Genomic DNA, 15,837 nt, shown 5'->3' with positions numbered 1-15,837 from the left:
GCCAATAATTATTTATCCGCTGCCATTCGCGTGATCTGTATCGGTGTTGGAGGACACTTTGCGAGGTCAGTTTAATGTTTACTTACCGTTAAAGTGTGCTTGCTCTATACGCACCCAATTCTACGCCGTCATTTCACATGGATGCAGAGGTATTAAGGGCAGTGGCTCATACTTTTTGGATTGGAGATCTCTCCAACTCAAGTGGCGTGACCTCAAACTAGAGTGCGGCAGTTCGATCCCGTGTCCCGGCGCGGCACGTTTCACGCACGGGTTGCTAAATCTTCGTTTTGCCATTTTGGGCGACCCAGGTAACTTTTGCAAACGAGACGATTGTTTCTCGAGTTATCTCGTTAAGCAAAATCAAATTGAATCTTGCCCTACAGCAAGAAAGGAGCATTTTAATTATTGGGCACACACGTTAAGCCATTAATTTTTTCTGGACACCTGTGTAAAATACGGGATATATGTAAAGAAGAGCTTTATAGCTCATCGGGATTCTTCCAGCATTCATATTCTGATTTTCACTTCCCACGCCGTTCCTTCAGCTATCGGGCCTTTACAGCCGAAATCATGTGAAAAGAAGACAAAGAGCATGGAAACGGGGAATCACAATCCTCGATGGGCATAGCCAATAACGACGCGCTGCTATTACCAGCTCGGTCACGAGGGGGCAACACGCAATCTGCCCACGTGGACTCACGCCATGGCGGCAGCCACGTTTGTTTGCCCACGTGACTCTTGTTGAAGCCGTCACAGGACTGCGTCATCCACAGCCGATCGGCCAATGACGGGAAACGATGCCAGACTTGCAGGGAGGGAGGGATCGCCGATGCAATGGATCAATGCGCACCGTGGTTGATTTTGAAATGCCCCGTGAAAATGCAGGTTGGGCGATAAGTCCCTATACCCCTTCAACCCGTGAGAGCCGTTATGGTTTACCGAGACAGTGGTATATGGACTTACCGCCCACCCTGCATAATGCACTTGAAAGTTAGTTCAGAATCGTAATCTTCGTTTATTTAGTTGGACTGTATCTCAAGTTTTGTCAGCCTTTGTAATTAACGTACAGTACTCTCTTGAAACAATCACGTAAAAACTAAATAAATCAGAAATGTCTGCATAATGAAAGTATTTCTTAACACAACCCATCAGCCGGACGGCTTTCTGGGAATGTAAAATGACAAATTTTGACTCTCTGTACGGGTTTCGACGCTTGGTGTCTCATCGCAGCCCTCTGAATACGAAGCGTGACCAAGGTAACGTTTTGACAGCTTTTGGAATGCGGCTTGCAAATGATTCCATTGCAAGAAGATGATCCATACTAAGTCTATCGTGTCCACCCATGCGTCCCCCTCCCCCACACTTTTTTTTAAGTTTCTAAGTTGATGGTGGGGAGCGTTGAGGCCAGTTGTAAAACTATTTAGATGAAGACACCCCTGGGGAAGTATTTTACAGGATGGTCCAGATATCTCGCGACCCCCATTTAATAGATTTAAAACGTAATGTCGTTGCATACCTATGGGTGTGAAAACATAAACGAATATGCAAAGTAAGAAAAATGTTATTTTATTTTTTACCTACGTGAATATGCAAAGTAAGAAAAATGTTATTTTATTTTTTACCTACGTGACTTTACCGAATAGAACCAAAGAGTATGGATCCTTGCAGTCACGAAAGCTTTAAATCTAGAAAATGTTAAGGGTCAATTAATTTTTGGGGGGGGGGGCGGTCACAAGACATCTGGACCGCCCTGCAAGATATTCCCCTGTCATGCCGATTCGAGTGAATACCTTGATATGTAACACTGACTCCGTGTGCCACCAATTGTGTCGTGGGGTTCGGTGGACGTGAGACGAGCCGTCGCCTGAGTGACGACCACGCTGCCTGCGTGTGTGCTGAGTGAGTGCAGCGAGGAGGAGTTGCAGTGGTCATTGCAGCTCCCGCCTTGCCTGCCGTGGGTCCTGGGTCCACGTGGAGACGGCGATGGCTCAAGGGGGGCGGAGGGAGCGTGTGTGGGGGGGGGGCTTCCTCATCTCACCCCCACACGGAGCTCGGTGAGCTCCACTCACAGTGGCATCAACACTCACAAAGACAAAGATCCCCCGGGTAGCCTGTAACAAGGCTTGGGGCAAGTGCTTGTCGCGAGCACATATGAAGACTACGGAACGGTACACCAGGGGGAAGGTGGCCAGCACCACGCCCGGCCGCCTTTGTCTCCCCTAGTGGCAACGTTGTTACACTTTGCACCAGGCACTCAATTGAGGCTGAGGCGATCTAGGGGGGAGCGGGTTCAGATAATCGCCACTGGCGTTGGCCGTGAGCGGCAATCGAACCCGAGTCGCTGGATTCGTAGTGCGCTCACCGCTCCACTACCGCTCCCCACCCTCACAACAACCCGATACTGTAGCCACCCACTGTTCCACGTGCCACCCCCACTGGCTCCGCCAGAGTTTGTGAGGGATACCTTTGGGGTGTGTGGGATGGAGTTGGAACAGTGGGTGGCACGTGCCCCCCCCCCCCCCCCCCCAATGATCCGATCGAAATCCCTAATTTCGATCGGATCATTGGGGTTTATTAGTAAGAAATCGGCATTTTGCGACCCCCACTGCCACTGCGTAGCATATTATTACGTGCCAGGGACTCTATGAGATGATAGGACAATAGTCTGAGTCCATAATTGGCAATAAGTAACGGCATAGCGGTTATAAGGGACTCACATAATTGTGCGCAGTTGCGTATACAGAGTCCACGACTTCCCTGAAGGCATCAACACCTTCAGTGAGCGAGATGCCGATCACACAACGCGGTTCGCAATTCGACCCTCGATCGATGGCTGTGCCATCGCCGCACACGCGTCGAATAAAAATCAAGGGATAAGTCCTTACTTACTAACAACTCCTTACTTACTAACAACTACTTACTAACAACTCCTTACTAACAACTCCTTACTAACAACTCCATACTTACTAACAACTCTTTACTTACTAACAACTCCTTACTCACTAACAACTCCTTACTAACAACTCCTTACTCACTAACAACTCCTTACTTACTAACAACTCCTTACTAACAACTCCTTGCTCACTAACAACTCCTTACTCACTAACAACTCCTTACTCACTAACAACTCCTTACTTACTAACAACTTCTTACTCACTAACAACTACTTACTCACTAACAACTCCTTACTTACTAACAACTCCTCACTAACAACTCCTTACTCACTAACAACTACTTACTTACTAACAACTCCTTACTCACTAACAACTCCTTACTAACAACTCCTTACTCACTAACAACTCCATACTTACTAACAACTCCTTACTCACTAACAACTCCTTACTAACAACTCCTTACTCACTAACAACTCCTTACTCACTAACAACTCCTTACTAACAACTCCTTACTCACTAACAACTCCATACTTACTAACAAGTCCTCTATCATTTTTCATTGCTGGACGGGTTGCCCCCTACCTGAAAATCCTGGCTCCGCCATCGCTTACAACCCCACAATGCCGTACAACCAACGCCACCCAATCACCCCATCAACCCACACACAACCACAACCCATAGAGGACGAGCCTAGCCAACAATTGTACACGATACCACGCCCAGCCGTGACCACATCCCACACCGCCACTCTGCTCCACATCACCGCAAGCAGTCACCCGCACCCAAGCAAATCCGACATTGACAGGGGCACCACGGTGGCTATGAGATGTTAACTACCTCGCCTGGTATACAGGAGGTCGTGGGTTCGATTCCGACCCTGACGCCTGCTGTATATTTGGAGTTTGCGTGTCTCTCTCGCTGTGGTTGCGTGGATTTTTCTCCGGATGCTTTGGTTTTACCCTCCAAATTTAAAATGAACATCACCACGCGTTCAGAGTATTCGGCTGCTACTCTCCATTGCCACGTGATAAGCCACTGCGTTGAGCTGTCATTTGTGGCCAGGTCGCTTCTGAAAAAGAGCTATATATATTACCTGGTCAAATAAAAAAACATAGTTTAGTTTAAAACGAGACGAATGTAATGCGGACGACGCAAATAAGTTATAAACTCCATTTATACAGCATTGCAAATACAGGTACAGTACATATATAGAGTACGTGATCAGCATTGCATGTAATAAAGCCCTGGACCAGCCCACGACTGTGGCCACTGCCCACGCGGGCACCACTGCCATGGGGTACAGATACACAACGTGTCCACGAAACGTGTCCATTGTTAAATAACTGTAACGAGCAACTTGAATTGCATTGTTAACATTCTGGCGACGTGTTCATTGTGATCTGAAGTCTTTTCGACCGGAGACGTTCGGTGGCCTTCAACGGGCACTTGACAGACAGCACTGTGGTCGAGTTTCATCATCAAGTCTTCAACAACACGCGAACGCCACCTTTGTGGACTCGCCGTCATTGTCACAGCTCACTCAGAGTGTGAAGCCAACTGAGCAAGTTCAATGAGGTGATCCCGGATCCATCCGCCGGTTTGTCAGAGCGCTCGATTCACAATCTGCGCGAATTCAAATCCTGCTTCGGGCTGAATGTGGCCGCACGATCTCTCGTTCAGCCACCCCGTTGTGGTGAAGTCGTCGATGATCATGGAATGAGTGCCAGTGGAACTCTCTCTCTCTCTCTCTCTTCCACCGGCCTTCAAATTGACTCCGAGCACCCAACAGTTCAAGAAACTCTGCAAGACTCAAATTTATTTTTTTTCCTTTTAGCTTTACCTTGAGTATGTCCTCTCATTTTGAAATGTGCCTTTATTCCATAGGCAGGCACTACCTTCGTTTCATTTACACCGTAAAGTATTGCGATTGCCACGAGTTCGTGGGTGCGAGTTTTTACTCCAAAAATACATCGGACGAAAGAGCGAGCGAGCGAATTCCCTTCACGAGAATGTGGAATTGACAACACGTGCCGACAAAGCGTTGTCCCGATGTTCCGTTTTAACGGCACGTCACCGCTTTGCTGGGCTTGGATTTAACTTGTCACAGACATCTGTCGGGACTGTTTTCCGAGTGAATTATAATTCAAGCCAAGGGGAGCACTTATTTGCGTTCACCTTCCGCGATTCACCGTTTCAAGGCGGCAAAGTTCGAAAATAATTGACAACAGAAAGCGCTTCGTTCATTGTACAGCGCGGTGGATGTTTTTTTTGACCGTGAAAAAAAAATGCACGCGGCAGAGAATCATACAAAGAGCCAAGGTCACCCCTCACTGAAGCGCTCACGACGACACTGTCATAGTCTTGTCTCGTCTCCTGAGCTGAGCCAGCCGGTGGCAAGAACCAGCGGCAGCAGCAGCAGCAACGCTACGTCCTCGAGGAAGGAAGGACATGAGCAGCTCAATTGAGTTCCCGAAGAAGTTCCCCGCACGTGCAGCGAAACGTCGGACATCACGCCAAACAACGCGCGACGCAACCCGAGAACACACATTTGTGAGAGCTGTTTATTCACAATCTTATTTAATATCGCGTGTACGTCTCCTTTTCCCAACGATGAACGTGTCACGCCGTTTTCGTCCAGCGTCTCGAGATGCCGCCCGTCGCATGCATCTCGACACATTCCAAATCCACACGGGCGACTTGAGTTGTTGCATCGACGCCAACCGAGAAAACCTTTGCTGAGCGCGAGTCGCACAAGGGAAGGGTGACAGCAGTCGCGGAAGAGCTCAGAGCGCGAGGTGGATCAAGACTCGTGCGCGACTCAAAACGGGCCACGCCATACACGCCAGCGCGACAACTGAACCACGAATCCGAGCCTCTCCCCAGCGATCTGCTTTGGCGATCCCGAATGTGGACAACGGAGCCGGCCCCCCAGCCGGCGACACGCCGATGCCCGGCACCACTTGACCCTTCCATCATTAACCTCCTTGGTCGCCGAGGCTCATCCACCCCGTCCGTGCATGTTGTATGCACGTTAGTCGGAACTTCTTTCGCACCGCACGTAGCCAACCGCGCTCATCGGAGGTCCACTACCGACAAGCCGGGCGGGCTGTTACCCGGTGTCCCGGCAGCACCGGCCAGGTCGGCCCACGTGGACCGCCGGCCTGGAGCCCCGCCGCCGAGACGAGCCCCGCCCGCAGGGCCGACACATTGACGGAGATCGCGGAGCGGTGCCGCCTCGCACCCCAACGTCAGAACAAGGGAGGCCAAGCCACGTGGACGACCGAAGCGCTGGCGGCTAGAGCGGGATGCTGCTGCTGCTGCTACTATTGCTGCCGCTACTACTATTGCTGCTACTGCTGCTGTTACTACTGCTGCTGTTACTGTTGCTGTTACTACTACTACTGTTGCTGCTACTACTACTGTTACTACTACTGCTGCTACTACTGTTGCTGCTGCTACTACTGTTGCTGCTACTACTGCTACTACTGCCGCTGCTACTGCTGCTGCTGCTACTACTGTTGCTGTTACTATTGCTGTTGTTGCTGCTGCTACTGTTGCTGCTGTGCCTTACGAGACCCCCCCCCCGCTCGCCCATAGGTGGACACCGACTCTGGCTCGGTGCTGCCCGGCTGCGTGCGCGACATTCCACTGCCGGCCCCTCCCCTCGCGACCCCCCCACGCCGCACCCCTTGCCCCGACCCCCCTGGCGTGGCCGTCCGCGGGTGGCCGCTCGGCCTCGCCGCTCATCCGCGACGCCACCGAAGTCCCCCACGCGATGGCGCCACGTGGTTCCGCTGCCTGCGCAGAGCGCTGCGACCGGTGGGCGCGTCAGCGCTCCGCAGGGGCGACCCCCGCGCGTGGTCGCCGCGCGCACTCGGCCCGCCACGCGCGAACCCTCGGGACGGGAAGGCGGCAGAGGCGCCCGCGACGTCTCCGCTCGCCCACAGCGCCCCTAGGGCGCCCCGCGTCTCTCCGAGCGCGTTGCCGTGTCCGCGTGCGACGGTTACCCGGGGACACGCGCGCGCGCACGCACGCACGCGCGCGCCAACGCCGTTCGGTCAGAAATGTCATGAGATCAAGCTGCAAGCTTCTGTCCCGTGGAGCCCGATGTGTGGAATAAAACGCCGCCAAATTCGCGCCACGAAAACCGCCGGCGGGCCAAAGGCAGCGCTGAGCTGGGGTCCGCAGGGGTCCAAATGCGTCACTTGGCGTGGAGCAGTTGGGGGCCAAAGCCACGAGTTGGGGCTCCATTGACAACCATCACGAGATGCGTCGTGAACAACGCCACTTATTTAAAACGCGGTATTTAAAAAAAAAATGAAAATGCTTTCATTTACGCCCCACGTTTTATTTTAATTGAATCAGAGCCGCAGTGCGCCTCTGTTTCCATGCCGTCATCGTCATCGCGGTGGAACGAGGGACACGAGCAGACCTGCAAGTTGCGGCATTTAGCGAAGAGTCGCCGCAACATGCAGCATAGCCTCGGTGCCACCGTGCGGAGAGGCAAATCACCAATATTGGGGCCCAACCTGAGCGATCGCCGCATGCCCTGAGCTCACGATGTCGTTACCACGCCACTGCAGAGGAGCTGACACGAGACGAGCTCCGGGAGGGCTTGGGGTGAAGTTCACGCCACCGCACATGGTCCGAGCCAGGAATAAAATTGATGCCAACTCAAATGTCAACAAACTCGATATGGCTGATCTACACGGGACTATCGAGCGGGCAGTCTGCCACTCGGACGTCAGCGGTCATCCCAAGAGACAAAGGAGGCTACGAGCAGGCAGACGTAGCTGCCGCAACGGAGACCTGGGTAGCATCGGATGCACCGAACGCGGTCAAGATCGGCATCGCTCCACCGGGCTCCGCTGTGCTCCACGCCGTCCCAGGTTCTTTCACTGACAAGCGAGGCGGCCTAAGCGCGTCGATCCACATCGACATGCTCCAGGCACCCATCGGTTGACGTTGGCCAGTCACGTGAGTTTTAATCCATCCGAAAATCGTACGCCCTAAGATGTCCATTGTCATTGCATTGATCCATCTCCTAAACCAGCCGCATACGTCCACTTTTAACGACAGTTTCAGCGATCGTCTCAAATTCGTTCCTGTTGTCGCGCGATCACAAAAACTCTGGGACGGTTTGGGTGAGCGCAGATCATGTCGAGGATGCATCTCGGCGATCTGCTGGAGAGCTACAGCCTGGAGTCACCAGTGGAAGCGACGGGGAGCATCCACATTGCCCGCCTTGTCATCTCGGCTGAGGACGACAAGGAATTAGCACGGCACGGACACTGAAGTGGGACCTCTGCATTCTACTCACTGGTTTGGTGCAGTCTCGGATTGTCTCGACATGTACTGGCGCTGTCACCTGGGCACCACGGTGGCTATGCGATGTTAACTACCTCGCCTGGTATACAGGAGGTCGTGGGTTCGATCCCGATATTTGGAATCTGCGTGTCTCTCTCCCTGTGGTTGCGTGGGTTTTTCTCCGGCTTCTACCAGTTTCTCCCTCCACATTTAAAATCAACAGCACGCGTTTAGAGTATTTGGCTGCTATAAATTCCCACGTGATGATAAGCCACTTTACACCGCGGGCAATTTCTCCCAACTATTCCACACTGCAATGACGCTCCGCTGGGCCCAATGAACGAAGCTTGCCGCAGGCTCCGCTTGACGGCGGTAATTATCAAAGAAGGCGCGCGATGCGAAGCGGACCGCTCATCAACACGAACGTGATTGTCGTCATACACAGCTTGAGCGTTATAGACTCGCCGATAAATCCACACGTCTGGATGCCCAGCAGACGGTGACTTGAGTCCAGGATTCCTCAACTCGCTGCGGGTTGAGGCGATGGCGAGGAACCCGAAGGTAATGTCAGATGTCAACGTAGCTTCGACGTAAGAGTGAGCACGCCAGAGCGTGTTTAGTGACTAAGGCAGCTGCCACTTCAGCCGGTGTCTTCACCTCTTTCTTCAGCAACAAGATTCGGTCAACAATATCGGAGGTTTCCGAGATCGTCTCTCTCCTCACCGGCCCGATTTATGGGCCGGTCTCCTGGCCGACACCCCGATCCGTCAGCCTTCGCCGCTGCGACTGCGGCCGAAGCGACGACGTCGATCGCAAGCGAGGCCCAAGGAACGAACCGTCGCCTCTCAACGCCAGTCCCCACGTGACTGTCGAGCTCTTGTCGCCGGACGTGCACCGAGCCGTCACCTGATTCGTCCAAAGAGGGCGGGCAGGCTTCCTGGTTCGTTTCAAGTGGCACCAGTTCGCGGCTCCTCTCGCAAAGGGCAGCTCTGGATCGCAACCACACCAAGCGACCATCACCTCGAAGGTGGCTGAGAGGCCAACGGCGAACACGTCCCTGGCCACATCTGATGGCATCAAGAGACCCCTGCTCATCGCCTGGATCTGCTTGGACTAGAAAACAATGTTCACGCAGCTTGCGACAAGTAGCCAGCCGTGCTCATTGCAATTCACATTTCAGTGGCTTTTGACACACGCCGATGACGACATCCCGAGTCCGTCATCCGAATGTCGAATTTGAACACTGCCCTCCTTCGGCTAGAGTCTTCCCTGATCAAAAGCAACTTGTACAAATATGATAGTGCACCTCGAATGTCACCGGATGCATCCCCCGCAACTCCACAAGGATCGGGATCTCGCTGCTCTGTACGTCTCACCAGTCTGTGTCGTCGTCATCATCTCCTCCTCCATGGGTCGGGGACTACCGCCATTAAATCACTGACGATGCACAAATGTATGCTGCCCGTGCATCCATCTTCCTCTACGAGAGACACTGGATTATTGGAAGTATGTACGAATGCAGTTCAATACCGGTACCTGTGTAAGTATCTGATAATGAACCGTGAATGATAGTCGGTTCCAGAGCGCAAACACGGCCTATTGACGCTGCGGCAATGAATTTGACGATATCAAATGAGATGCCAGATAGCCAGCCGGTTGTCGTTCGATAACCACATTCAAGCCGCACCGCAAAGCGGCAATTTAACATTTCTGAGCGCAGTCCCCCCATCTGCTCCGACGTTTCCCGGACACTTGGCCAGAGAGCACAGTCGGGTCACGGATGGGACCGATGCGACGCGCGATCCTCCGTGGGATGTCAAAGGAAAACTTCCACAAGCTGCAGAGGGGATCCCGGACAACTTGGCTTGAGCCATCACGTGGCCACCCAAGCGATCGCTTCCCTCCCGTCGCTTCCGATGTCCCTGTCGCTGGCTGCCGGCGTTGCGCGACGAAACGGATCACAGCCCGGCGCTTGGGACTCGTGAAATGAGCCCCTCGAGGAGCGGCATCCTCGCGCGCTGCGTTCGGGTGCCACGCCAAACCCAAGGAAGCGATGAAAACTTTCCTTCCGATATGAGGAAGCCACTGGAGTTGTGCACTTTAAAATTTAGATTGAAAACGCATTTCTTTAGAACTGATTTTTGTGTTTAGTTTATTGTCCTTTCTCCCCCCTCCCCCCGCACCTCCGATTCGCACGATTGGTCGCGTACGGTGCGAAAGAAGTCCAACGTACATACGTATGTACAAACATTAACAGCGTCGTAGCGGTAGCGGGTTTAGCTGCGTCTGGAACTCACTCTTCTGGGCAGCGACAACATTCGAGGGGACAGTCCCACTGCAGCAGCGGCGGCGGCGGCAGCGAAGCTTCAAGAAGCACCGTGAAACACCACACGTACAGCCACGCTTCCAGGACTCGAGTTCACACAAAACCAATTAACCAGCAAGCACGCCTTGGAATCTTTGGAACGACGGCACGATACCAATGCACACTTAATCGTGGCGTTGAGAGGACTCGCGCAACAGGTGGCGCTGATTTGGCGGTTATGGAACAAAGTTTGAGCTACTGCTACCTTAAAAGGATAATGCAGTACAGAAACCAGGTTTATTTGCTACGCATGTGAAGTTTGAGTGTTCTCCCTTCCTGTACATGTGCTGTTGCCGTTAACCCAGTTTTCACCCACTTGAACACAAAAAAACTAAATCAAAAGCATATTGGCCAAACATCCCACAGCAGGACTCCCCTAAGAATGAGCCATGAGACGCAGTGATACTGTCATGGGTAGAAGAAGAAGACGAAGAAGACATTATTATCGTGGTGCCTCTCATTGGAGTGGACGACACCACACTCGACCGTGGATACTGGCACCTGGGATTGAACCAATGAACTCTCCCCCATTCAGATTCTCCAGCGATTGATTTCCACCTCAAGAAAACCTCGACAAACCGATGACGTTTAACCCAAACCGGCACTGGCCAACAAACTCAGCCCCACGTCAAGGGGCTGCCCTTGACTTTGGGCTGACAAATTTCGCCCTCCCCTCGACCTCACCCACAGCTCCGGTAAATTGTAGAACAGCGTCACCAGACGCGCAGTGAACGGCCTCTCCATTGTCCGGACATGGCACCGTTTTGTCTCGTTCTCTGAAAGGGCGACCTCAAAGGGGCGGCAAGAGGGCGCTGGGGATCAACGGAATACAAATTCCTAACGAAGGCCCTCACCGCTGGCCTTCATCGGGAGTGCCCGCCCCCCCCCCCCCCCCCGGGCCTCCCGACACCGGACAGTGAACGCCGGCGTGCAGAAGAACACCCAGGCCTGTGTCCGCACCGCCGCAGCTAAAATGCAAACGCGCTGAATTATTTCATTCGCGATGGGGATACACGGAGCGGCACGGGAGCGCGCGCCCGCAGGGCTTACACGTCCCGGTGGTTGCGGGCTGCGCTTTGTGCGGTCATTTGAATGTCAGGGAGATAAGCCGGTGCTGCCATCCTCGAGTGATCCACCACCCGACCCCTTGCAAAGAGCTCTGTATCACCGTCACGTGACGTTTGACTTGAGTGAGTTTTTGTCATCAAACGTGTATCAGGAGACTTCTTCCTAGGCCACCCTTTAATATGGCCATACACCACCAGTTTATACGATCATCTTAAAACGGTATTGCAATAAATTCATATTTTATATAGGTCCTTCAAACACACGCACCATAATGTCATGCAATAATTTTCCCATAGAAACCCTCTTATAAATACTGCTTCGAATGACACGTACAAATTTATGTGTTACAAAAGATAAGTGACTCTTAATTTATATAATATTTAATATAAACACATTGCAGCAAAACTAAACTTTCCCGAACCAGTAGAAACTGTCATTTGGGAACTGAAACCTTTCCCTTTGTGAATGCCACCACCCGTTTTTTTAAAACGCAAATATTAATACAGGGTGGACAAATTGTGCCATCTTTGCAAAAGGTCACAACACAAGCACAACAGTGTTTTAGGACGCCAAGTTACAGGTACTCCGTATCGTGCGCGTGTTGTCATGGTTAGCACAATGCACTACGAACCCAGTGACCTGAGTTTGAGTCCCGATAATTGGCCGACACATTGGTGGCGAGTGCCATCTAAACCTGTCGTGGGCCCCACCTAGCTTGACTCGGCCATAAATGAGTACCCGGCGCTGCGAGTAAAATATCCGCCCCGTCGTGCCGGCCCGACCGGCACGCACACGAAGGACGACGCGCAGCGGTGCTCGTTGAAACGGAGCGGGGAATGCACGGCTCCCATCATGCCTTGCGTGCACGTCACACGAGCACCCGCGTTGCGTGCAGAACGTTCCCAGCCCCCGTGCAATTCGCGCGCACTCGAGAGAGAGAGAGAGAACTCATCCCTGGCGTCTACGGAGCTCCGAACAACCGTCTGGCGTGCAAGGTCGCCTGGTCGCGCGCGCGGCGGAGACCACGGCAACGGGTGCCGAGTGGAACATTTCCCGTCACTGCCGCGGCGTCGCTGCGTCTCTGCGAAATTCTCCACAGTGCGCAACGAGCCCCGGGGGGGGGAGGAGGCTCCCCCGGCTCCCAACTCATAAAGCTGTACCCTGCCCGGCCCGCTCACCCCGACGACTCTTGACACTCATCTCGAGGCACTTCACCCCCACCCCCCCGCGTGTCCCCGACCCCCCGCATTGCCCCCCCCCTTCCACCCCCCCCCCTCTTTCCGGCTGCGCGAGCGTTTCGTGACAGCGGCCGTGGACCTTGTCGGGCCTGAACGCGTCTCGCCGAAGCGCCCCTCTCACATTCCATCTCACCCTGCGCGGCGTTCGGGGCGACACGGCACGCGGCTCGCGGGGGGAGGCGCGTTTATTCCGTTGTTGCCAACAGGGTCACCGCCTGTACGTCTGACACTGACCTGTCAAATATTGATAACACATGAACAACACCGGTAAGTAACAAACTGAATGCAAGCTCGGGTCTGTGTTGGTCACCTAAATTGCACCACGCGAAGTTCAATGCTCCCGTGCCCGAGGGCTTTATCCGTGCTAAACGCGCGGACGCAGGCCGCCGTTCACCGGATCGCTCCGTCGGCCCGACAGCCTCGCGCGCACCGCGATGGCAAGGACCCTCGGGAACGCCTCGCTCGCACACCGTGACCGCCGGGCCCACGCGGCAGGGAGCCGGCAAAGCGGCCCTGCCGGCACCTCCGTCACAGCAGGCCCGGACGAGACGGCGCTCTTCCTGGCCGGCTTCAGTCGGAGCGGAGGGAGAGAGCGGCGGCCGCGTTCACCGTGCGTCAAAACTATCTCGGAAGGGACGAGGCGAAGGGACGAGGCGAAGGGACGAGGCGAAGGGACGAGGCGAAGGGACGAGGCGAAGGGACGAGGCGAAGGGACGAGGCGAAGGGACGAGGCGAAGGGACGAGGCGACGCGCCCTTCCGGAGCCGTGGCTGGTGCGGCGGCAGGGGTTGCTATCCCGCGCCGCGGGGGAAGGAAGCGGGGGGGCGGGGTGTTGATCGTCTGTAGCCGCGTCCCTTCGCGTCCGTGGGCCCGTCAATCGGCGGCGAGGGTGCAGAGGGAACGGGAGCCCCCCCCCCCCCCCGCCTCACTGCTGCACCTCGGCTTCGTCAAACAGCTGCTTCTGCTCCTGCGTCGAGAGGCCCTCCCTCAGGCTCTGTGGGAGGAAGGGGCAGCAAACGGGCGGCGGGTCAAGGCAGCGACGGACAAGACGCGCCAGCCCAGATGGGCCAATCAGGAGACTCCAACTAGCGCTAATGAGGGTCCGCTGATCAGGATGGGATTTTCCAATCAGGTTGCACCAATGATGGCAGGCTAATCAAGTTGGGCCTGTGCAAGCTGAAGGCGCAATGTGAATTCCGGTTATTTATCCAAGAAAACTTGAGACTCAAGACTATATTTCAGGAGGGTCCTGCTTTGGTATGTTTGGCCAGTTCCATTGATGAGTGTTTTGCATGTGGTGTGACATCGGAGTAGCCTAATCCTAACCTCCACGTGAAGGAATACCACTTCAAAAGCTCTGCACAGAGGGATTCCAGATACCTATTTGCTCGACTGCCATCTGCTAGCCATCTGGCAGCCAAGTGGATTTGGACATTTCCAAAATCTCCACGATTCACGGTGCTGGACCAGAGGTGTGCACCACCAACTCGTGCCTTCAACAACATGTTATCATCACCTAGATGCAAGCTCAAATTTCTTAAGAAGCATTTCAACATACTTGCGTTCGACTCCTTGTATTCTATGACTTGTGATGATCCAATATCATCTAACAAACTAAAGTTCCGGAGGCGTTGGCTGTTACTTTTGTTCGATCCGCACGCACCTTGGAGCGGAGGTTCCGCACCGTTCGCTTGCAGCTGGAGGTCGTCTGCGTCTTGAAAAAGTCCGGGATGCTCTTCGACTTGAGGATGTCTGCACGCGGCAAAAGCGGTGGGGGGAAGCCCCATCACGAGACAATCGGCGCTCGCGGGGACGGTCCCACGCACGGCGTTTTCGCCTCCCCGTGCGTGTCCCGGCGCAAGGCACCGACCGCGGCACCACCCACCGTATCCGGCGCGCTCCTCGCCCTGGCTGATCGTCTGCAGCTGCTCGCGGAGCCGCGTCACGTCCAGGTCGGCCTTGGCGCGCGAGATGCTCAGCTCCGTGTAGATGTCCTTGTACTTGTCCGTCGCGTATTTCTTGTCCTGCGGGCGGGATGGGCCGGTGCGGGTTGTTTAGCCGCGAGCGACGCTCAGGCGAGACGGGGAGAGCGAGAGTGTTGAAAGAGAGACATTGGGAGCAGGAATGACCTGAGAAGGAATCGTGGGAATGTCGAGACGAGAAAATGCACAGAATGAGAGAGTAACAGAAAGGCTGAGGCAGCAGAGGGTTCCGGTGCCAACGAGAGAGAGGGAGACGTCGCCGGCTTGGAAGTGCAAGAAGAACGGAGGCCCACGTGTCTCCTCCCATCGGCGGCCTCGCACTGTCACGTGGAAGGAGCCAGTGGCGGGTCGACCACGCGACAGGCGGGTCGACGGCGTGAAGGTGGACTCAAGAGGTATGGACGTGGGCCTACAGGGAAGTGATTGCCGTGACCAGAGAGAGAGAGAGAGGGGAAGACGTGGGAGAAGTTCCCGCGGCCACGTCGTGAGCCGCTGACAGGCAAAGGAAATCAGAGGTGGTGTAAGTGTTGAACTTCTTTTGCGCCGTATGTAGCCAACCGTTCTAATCAGAGGTGCGAGTGGTGGGGTGAGAGGCCAGAATGACGATGTGAGGATGAGACAAGCAGCCAGGGTAGTAATAATAATAATACTTTCATTATTATTATTATAACGCTGTACATTAATTATATAAGGACCAAATCCCATATATTGGCTTCGTACGGCATGAAAGAAGCCCACCACACGCACACTCACCGAGCAAATGAAAACCCGTCGACTACCAAGCAAAATAAACAATGAATGAACAAATTAATAAATGGCACCAAAACAAAAAGGCACAAACGACAAAAAAAAGTTAATTGTAACAAAGAAATGAGTCCACAAGGTCCACGACCACAACACCTGCCAGAGCAGACCACAACACCTGCCAGAGCAGACCACAACACCTGCCAGAGCAGGTGTTGTGGTCTACCTCCCAACCAAGTC

The 15,837-nt window shown here is 54.0% G+C and overlaps 1 protein-coding gene across 5 annotated transcripts in view; it reads right to left on the bottom strand.

Annotated features, from left to right (window-relative positions):
• Positions 1-13,039: 13,039 nt before the first annotated feature.
• The window catches only part of LOC116949594 (myosin phosphatase Rho-interacting protein-like), a 176,122-nt gene continuing 173,324 nt past the window's right edge, over positions 13,040-15,837 (bottom strand). For all 5 annotated transcript variants that reach the window (XM_032967055.2, XM_032967056.2, XM_032967058.2 and 2 more), the window contains 3 exons: positions 14,757-14,895; positions 14,535-14,623; positions 13,040-13,865 (listed from right to left, as the gene is read on the bottom strand). In XM_032967055.2, coding sequence (XP_032822946.2) covers positions 13,797-13,865; positions 14,535-14,623; positions 14,757-14,895 — 297 coding nt within the window. In that variant the 3' untranslated portion in view covers positions 13,040-13,796. The remainder of the gene's footprint in view (positions 13,866-14,534; positions 14,624-14,756; positions 14,896-15,837) is intronic.

Source organism: Petromyzon marinus, chromosome 37, assembly GCF_048934315.1.
Source record: "Petromyzon marinus isolate PM22_M1 ecotype Great Lakes invasive population chromosome 37, UKy_Petmar_22M1.pri1.0, whole genome shotgun sequence".
NCBI lineage: Eukaryota > Metazoa > Chordata > Hyperoartia > Petromyzontiformes > Petromyzontidae > Petromyzon > Petromyzon marinus.
This window is presented reverse-complemented; position numbering and strand designations above follow the sequence as displayed.